The sequence below is a fragment of the Chinchilla lanigera genome, unplaced genomic scaffold (genome assembly GCF_000276665.1).
Source record: "Chinchilla lanigera isolate Chin_1 unplaced genomic scaffold, ChiLan1.0 scaffold00036, whole genome shotgun sequence".
Taxonomy (NCBI): Eukaryota; Metazoa; Chordata; class Mammalia; order Rodentia; family Chinchillidae; genus Chinchilla; species Chinchilla lanigera.
The window spans coordinates 860,500-867,799 of record NW_004955437.1 but is presented as its reverse complement, the minus strand read 5'-3'; the positions used below and the strand labels follow the sequence as shown (position 1 = coordinate 867,799).

Genomic DNA, 7,300 nt, shown 5'->3' with positions numbered 1-7,300 from the left:
TGGTTTTTCTCCGGTACTGGGAACCGAACTCACGACCTTGCGCTTGCCAGGCAGGCGCTTTTGCCCCTGAGCTAAATCCCCAGCCCCCACCATTCTAGTCATACTGATTTCTCCGCTTTTCAGGTACAGGAGCCACTAGTAAGTTTCACTGTCTCCCTTCATGATGGAACTCAACTCTCTCCAGCAGGATCACGTGGATGCATCCAATCATGTTAAGATGCAATGACTTAAATCTCCAGTTTCCTTGACCCCTTATTTTTCTGTTACCCACAACTCCAGTAGGTTATTAGCAAGCTCCTAGAATACACTCGGACTCACATAAAAGTTAAAATTAGAGAAAAATGTTTCTCTACGGTTCTAAGGATTATGAAATAACTTTCCATACAGAAGGGAAAATTAATTAGAGAAGAATGATAGAAATAATGTTTTTGTTTTCAAGGTGGGCTCTTATAAAATCAACTAGTAAAGTTTATGTTTCTCTGCTGTGCAGTTAGCAAAGCCCAGCAAATAATAAAGGAACTTGAAACTCCTGTTTTCTTAGCCTTTTGCTTTTCCATTATCAATGGCTAATTATTGGTGTTCTGGAAAATTCAATTGCCTATGATCAGAAAAACTTTTAAAGTAATTTTATCAATATGAAATTTTCCAACAGAAAAACATGAGTGAAATTGGAAATGCGAGGGGTTAATAAATCTCTCTCCTTGTTTTGCAGCAGAACCACCGCCTAGTACATTCAGTAAGTCTGTGAGTTCAATTAATTCTGTCCCATAGAAACAGACTGGCCTCAGCTGGGGTCCGCCGATCTTTATCTGGCCATATTGGGATGCAAAGGGCCTCAGGTACATCCTGGCCTCCTGCTCTCTCATTATCGAAACTGCCTGGGTTATTAATGATGTACAATCATAGAAAGTTCTAGCACTATCGATGTGCAAAAATATGAAAAGCAGAGAAAACCTTTTACATAGTTCTCAGCAATGCAAAACAATGTGATGTGCCAGAGGGGGAAAAAAAAAAAAAACTGAACAAGGAAGAAAGACAAAAGAGATAACAGTTTCCTCCGTTCCTCCTACCAGGGAGATCAGCTCCACTTGCCATCAGTAAGTTCTTGTTGCCAACACTGTGGGGCCCCAGAATCTCTCTTTTCCGTGACATAGCTGGGGTTTCTTGGTTTGGGGTACATATTACTTTAACCATTTACTTACTACATTCCTATTATCAAAATTTCATACAGTTACTAGCGACTTTTTGGACAGCCTGAGCTGTTGATTCACATTAAAAGTAAATAAATGCCAAAGAGAAAGTTTTCCCTAAATAGAAGGAAAAAATAAATAGTATAAGAGACAGCACTTGCTAAGATACTTCTCTTTTTTTCAGCTGATTCATCTTCAACTCCCAGCAGCGGTAAGTTTTGTTCATTTTTCTGCCGCTTTCTGTTGTTACTGTTCTCTACAAAGCCTAAAAACTTGTCCCTTCCCTGCTCATTTTTAATTCGTGTTCAATAACCTGAGCCGTGTGGCTTCCGACTTCCTTTGCATTCACACTTCCAGCTTCATCTTGTAAAGGAAGCTTACATTTGCTTAATTTTAAATATATATTTACTCTATACCTCCAGTAAGAACTATAGATATTTCAATGATATTACCCAACTTAATTACCCTTATAGTAACTTAATTAATCCTTTTGTTAGGCATCAGAAACAGGCAGATACTTACCCAGAAACATAGAGTCCTAGAACTATAACTCGAACCCAGAACTGTGTGACTAACAAGCTTCCCTCCTACACAAATACGCCTCCCCAAAAGGAATCTTGCTCCTGTCATGCAAATCACTAGTATCTAATTTATTTTTTTAGATTTATCTGTGATACCCACAAGTAAGTGTTACATCTGTTTCTCTACTTTGGTCCTCTTTAGCTCCTTGCATTTCACTTCTCTCAGTGATTTTTCTCATATCCCTCTGGTTTCCATCTTACCCTCCTGCACTCTAGACAACTGAAGAAAATACTGGTTAAAAGAAGGACTAAACTGGCATCTGTCAGCAAAAAACCTGAAGAATATTATGAAATAAGATGGATCATTCTGACACACTGTAAACATGATTATATGCCCCCCTCTACTTTCATCTAAGTACACTCTCAGTTTAATTTTCACAATAATAGCATTTTAGTAATTTCAGCATTAGGAAAAGGAGATCATTACTTGAGGCTGAACAGAAGTGGAGTGGTTAATACAGAAGAAGATAGTGTCCCTGTGAAGTCCCGTCCACATATCTTTTCTAAGTCCTGAGCAACAGAGCTGATCAGTTAAATATTCTCGCTGCACAAATGAAAACATAGAGTCAGTAGCTGAGACCCAAGGATGAAAATGGAAACTCCAGATGTTTGTTTGGGCACAGGCTTTACAATCAGAACAGCAGCAATGGCTCACCTGAGGTCCACAGAGGGCATTACTGGTTTGGAAACTAGAAATTACAAGGCAGACTCTAAACTGAATAGCATCCTTTTTGGTGGAGGCATTTGAGAAAATGGGCGGGAAAGATATAATAATCCGTGAATAACCCAAGGAGATGAGAGGAGGGGAAAAGGAATACCAAAGTAACTAGGAACTGTGCCATCTTCTATTTCACTAGTTTAGTGTTGGTTGATATTTTTTAAATAAAAAATACACAGCCAGGCTTAAATACAAAACTGAGGGGAAGGATGTTACAGTGATTTCTAAGAGCCACAAGCTGAATAGAGAAATAACGGTGAGGGAAAAGTTAAGCTGAAGAAAGAGATATAGGCACTTTGCCTCAGAAACAGAACTGGACTTTCAAGATGGCAGCCAATGTGGTGGAGAATTGGAATTGGTCTGTCTCAAGTAAACCAAAGAACAGAAAAGCGATGAACTATCCATGGACAGGAATCAACATGCCATCACCTTTCTGCCCCAGGAGTGAAAATAGAGCCACCTAAACTGGTCCAGATCTAAATCTGTCCAGATGGCAGACTCCTGCTAGAAATGTGTTACCTGTTCTGTGCGCGTATCCGCATCAGAACAGCTGAGGCCTCGTTTGGTGATGACATAACGAGGAAGCTAGGGCACCAACAGCCACGAAACTCCCCACAAGAAGTAATCTACAATCTGTGGTGTCTATACAAAGTACTCACAGAATAAACTATTTGTGAAATCCAGGAAGAAATTCAGCACCATATTAATAACACTTCACAAGCCTCAATAAATTGGAAAATGGTAACTCCAAGAAATACAGCTAGAGCAATCTGAAGAGGACTGAAATAAGAAATGAGTATTCACAGTTATTGACATAACAGATGCATATATTTAATACATATTATATGTTTAAATGAACATACATCGGCCTGTTATTTTGTGATAGGAATTATCCTAAGCAGTGGGAATATACCAATAAAGAAGACAAAGTCCCTGCTATCCAGGACTTCACATTTTGAGATTAAAAACAAATAATAGCAAATGTCAGGTCAATAAATACCAGGAAGAAAAATAATGGTAAAAGAAGCAAGTATACTACAGATAAGCAAAATGGGCCTGCTACGGGAATGCAAAGGGCCAATGAGGCTACAAAGAAGGAGGCAGAGCAGTAGGAGACTGAGTCAGAAGTACAGAAGCTAGACCATGTGAGGCCCGGCCGTCTTGGTAAAACGTGTACGTTTTATTCTAAGTGTGATGAGAAGTAACTGGAGGGCTTGAACCGGGGAGTAATAGGTTATGCTTTATAAAAGATTGCTCCGTCTCACTGGGGAGGATTAACAAGTATAGAGTGACAAGGGCAGAGAATAAGCAGGAAGACCTGCTAGGTGACCCAAACTGAAAGCGAAAGAGGCACCCTGTAGGTGGATAAAAGTGTTCAGATACCATTTCTTTCAGGGGCTGAGCCAACAAGACCTGCTGTTGTGCTGAAAGGAGGTTTAAGGGGAAAAAAGACCTAAAATTTATTGCTAAACATGGGGCCTAAGCACTCAAACAAATGGGACCATTTCCTGATCCAGGAGAAACGGGAAGAACAGCAGGTTTGCAGGAGGCAAGGGCGGGTTCGGCTTTGCGTATGTTAAGTGCTGGATGCCTTGGGCGTTCATGAGGCCTCAGTCGTGTTCTGTGACGCATAGCTCTTCTCAGCCCTTCAGCGATGTCGTAAAGTCGTAATTTTCTAGTGACTTTATTTTTTTTTTTTTTTTTTCCTGGTACCGGGAATTGAACTCACGACCTTGCGCTTGCCAGGCAGGTGCTGTGCCGCTGAGCTAAATCCCCAGCCCCTCTAGTGACTTTAAATTACTAAGAACGCTCAGGTCCCCTGTCTCAAAACACTCTGCTCTCCTCACCTCAGTCTTAGACTAAAGAAGTAGTACAGTCTGACTCTCTGTCCTGCCCACTCCCCCACTGAGAGTGTTTTAATCCCCACCAAGTTTAGGTCGGGAGGATAGAACCGGGACATGCAATCTCCCTCCTCTCTTAGTGGCAGATTTTTCTTCTCTGAAGCCCTATGACTGCTGCTCATTGATGTCACATAGAGCAGTCACCCAAACCTCTGGTACAATACATGTTTGAGTTCTTTGAAGGAGTCTGCAAGAGCCTGACAGTTCTGAAAGTCCTGCTGCACAGTGCAACGTGCGAGTATAGACTCTAGTCTTGCCTATTCCAAAGCCCCTCAACATCCTCCATAGCACTGTACTTCACACCTTATAGCACAGAGGCGCCCTCCTCAGTAGGCTACCCACTTGAGTGAGGCACCCGCATGAAGCCTCAAACCTGGGTGTCTGCCATGCCCACCTGACCCTCAGGAAGCTCCAGAATCCTTGTAGCACCAAAAAAAAAAGCACACTGATCACTGTTCTTTCTCTCTTTCATTCTCTTTTTTCTTTTTTCAGATAGGCACTAAACAAATAAAAAATCCACTGGGGGGATGAGCTGCCACATACCTTTTCTCATACATGCCCCCCAATCTTTATAAGAAAATCTCAAAGTCCTTTGCATTTGCCTTCAGAAACAAAATCCCTATCTCTTTCTCCTGTACCCTGGTCCTCAGTCAATGACTCAGCACTCTGAAGATTGCCTTCAAGCCTCCTTACACAACTCCAAGAAGCTGCACAATGCTGCAGCTCTTCCTGAAGACTTGTCTCACCTTGGTTATAACCACACTTTCTCAGCTTCAGGATTCGACTTGTGAATTTTGGGATAAGCACACGCCATATATGAAAGAAGTTCTGAGCCTGAAGATTAAGGAGAAAACTGGGTGGAGAATAAATTTGAAATTACTCAGCAAATACATAAATTAGATCACTGAAAGTATATATGAAAATGGAGAGCTAGAGATTAAACTCAAGAATATCAGTTTTAGCTGGCGTGGTAGCACAGTCTAATCTCAGCTACTTCAGAGAATAAGTCAAGATCACAAGTTTGAAGCCAGCCTGAGTAACTTAGGGAGACCCTGTCTCACAATTTTAAAAAATGAAAAAGGCTGGCAATATACCTCCATGATAGAGCATATACCTTGCAAGTGTAAGGCCCTGGGTTCAATCCCCAGTACCACATTTAAAAAAAAAAAAAAGAAAAGCAGAAAGGGAAGAAAGGGGAAAAAGAAAAGATCAGTTTTAGACATTTCAAAAAGAGAGAAAAAGATACAAAAGTACATACAGGAGTCTGCAAGGACAGAGAAGCAGAACAAGGAAAGAGAGTGTCTCATAGAATTCAAGGGAAAAATACTTTGAGATATAAAGAATTAACAACTGCAACAAAAACTGCTAAGAAACAAAATTTTGAATAAAGAATTAACAAAGATTTTGCAAAACAGAGATCATCAGTAACACTGATAGGATAAGATGGAACAAAAATCTAACTGAAGGAGATTAAAGAAATACTGAAAACTACCAGGTGCATGATGGAGCAATCCTCTAATCCCAGCACTTGAAAGGCTGAAGCAGAAGAACTGCTGTGAGTTCAAGGCCAGCCTGGTCTACACAGTGAGTTCAAGGCCAGTCTGGGGAGCTGGGGATGTAGCTCAGTGGCATAGCGCCTGCATGGCAAGCATGAGGCCTGAGTTCAATTCCTGGTACCAAAAACAAAACAAAACAAAACCACAGGGAGGCAGGCAGCCAGCACGAGGGAAGCCACGCAGTGGGGAGCACCGACCTTTGGGCCAGCCCCTAGCTGCACAGGCACCCCTGAGGTGGGCAGCTGGCACCTGGGAAGCTGCATGTCGGAGCATGCTGGCACACACCAGCCCTCACACCAACCACCACCACGCAGTCAAGAATTATCATGGCACAGAGAAGCAATGACACAATTGGCCCGCCACACGCCAGCCACGAAGGCCCACCCAGGGACATGCAGGAATCATCCTGACACGGAGAAACCCCTGGGAATACATGCCACACAATGGGTCACTCTTGCCCTTGCCATTGAGAACAAAAAAGTCCAGAGTCAGCGGAGGAGCAGCTGCTGAACAAGGACTAGGAGAACATGAGAATACAGACAACGCTCGAAAACTCAGAGGTCTAGTTGACCGGGGTCACAAGACCTGGTTTTCGAAGCTGGAAACCAGGAAGACCTTGCAAAATGCCTGAGGAGACCTCCTAGAAGCCATTCTTGCCCTGACAGTACAGGCTGTGGTGGAGGAGCACATGGAACTCCAGAGAGGTCTGCACCGAGATTCCTGTTGCCTGTGCTAAGAGTTGGAGAGAGGACACTAAGTGGTTGCAGGGTCCCAATGCGCTGGGAGGCTGGAGAGAAAAAGCTACAAAAAATGGCTTTCACCCCAGATGGCTCACTTGAGATGTTAATAAGAATTGCTTCCTCAGTATTCTATAGCCATGACAAGAAGAAGGCCAAGGAGAGAAAACAAAGAGACTGAGAAAAAGCAGCTGCTTTTGCTGCAGCACTAAGAGAAACAGACCCTAAGTCTGATTCTCGGGGTCCCAAGAAGAACTTGATGACTACATTCATCTGCTATCACTGTTAAAAGCCAGGCCACCTCAAGAGGAACTGCCCTAAGAAGCCCCCTTTGCATGCTCTGAATGCAAAGGTGACCTGGAGATCGGTCTGCCCTCTTAAGTGGAGGCCCCAGAGCTCAGACCCATCCTACCAGTCAGTCCAACAGGAATGAGGGCGCCCAGGGCATACTCTGCCTTCTCCCCCTGGCCAGACTGTCATCTCCAAGGAGGAGCCCCAGGTAATCATGACTATAGAGGAAAAAGAAAACAGCCTGTTGCTGGACACTGGTGCTAGTCTCTCGGTCCTTCTTTTCAATCCTGGCCTTCCTTCCAGCCATCACACCTCAGTGAAAGGAG

The 7,300-nt window shown here is 43.0% G+C and overlaps 1 protein-coding gene across 4 annotated transcripts in view; it reads left to right on the top strand.

Moving 5' to 3' along the window:
• The window catches only part of LOC102007696 (chromosome unknown open reading frame, human C6orf10), an 85,022-nt gene that overhangs the window by 47,400 nt on the left and 30,322 nt on the right, over positions 1–7,300 (top strand). For 2 of the 4 annotated variants that reach the window (XM_013516715.1, XM_013516714.1), the window contains 4 exons: positions 713–736; positions 1,074–1,097; positions 1,375–1,401; positions 1,853–1,873. In XM_013516715.1, coding sequence (XP_013372169.1) covers positions 713–736; positions 1,074–1,097; positions 1,375–1,401; positions 1,853–1,873 — 96 coding nt within the window. The remainder of the gene's footprint in view (positions 1–712; positions 737–1,073; positions 1,098–1,374; positions 1,402–1,852; positions 1,874–7,300) is intronic. The other 2 variants (XM_013516716.1, XM_013516717.1) reach the window with 2 other exon arrangements.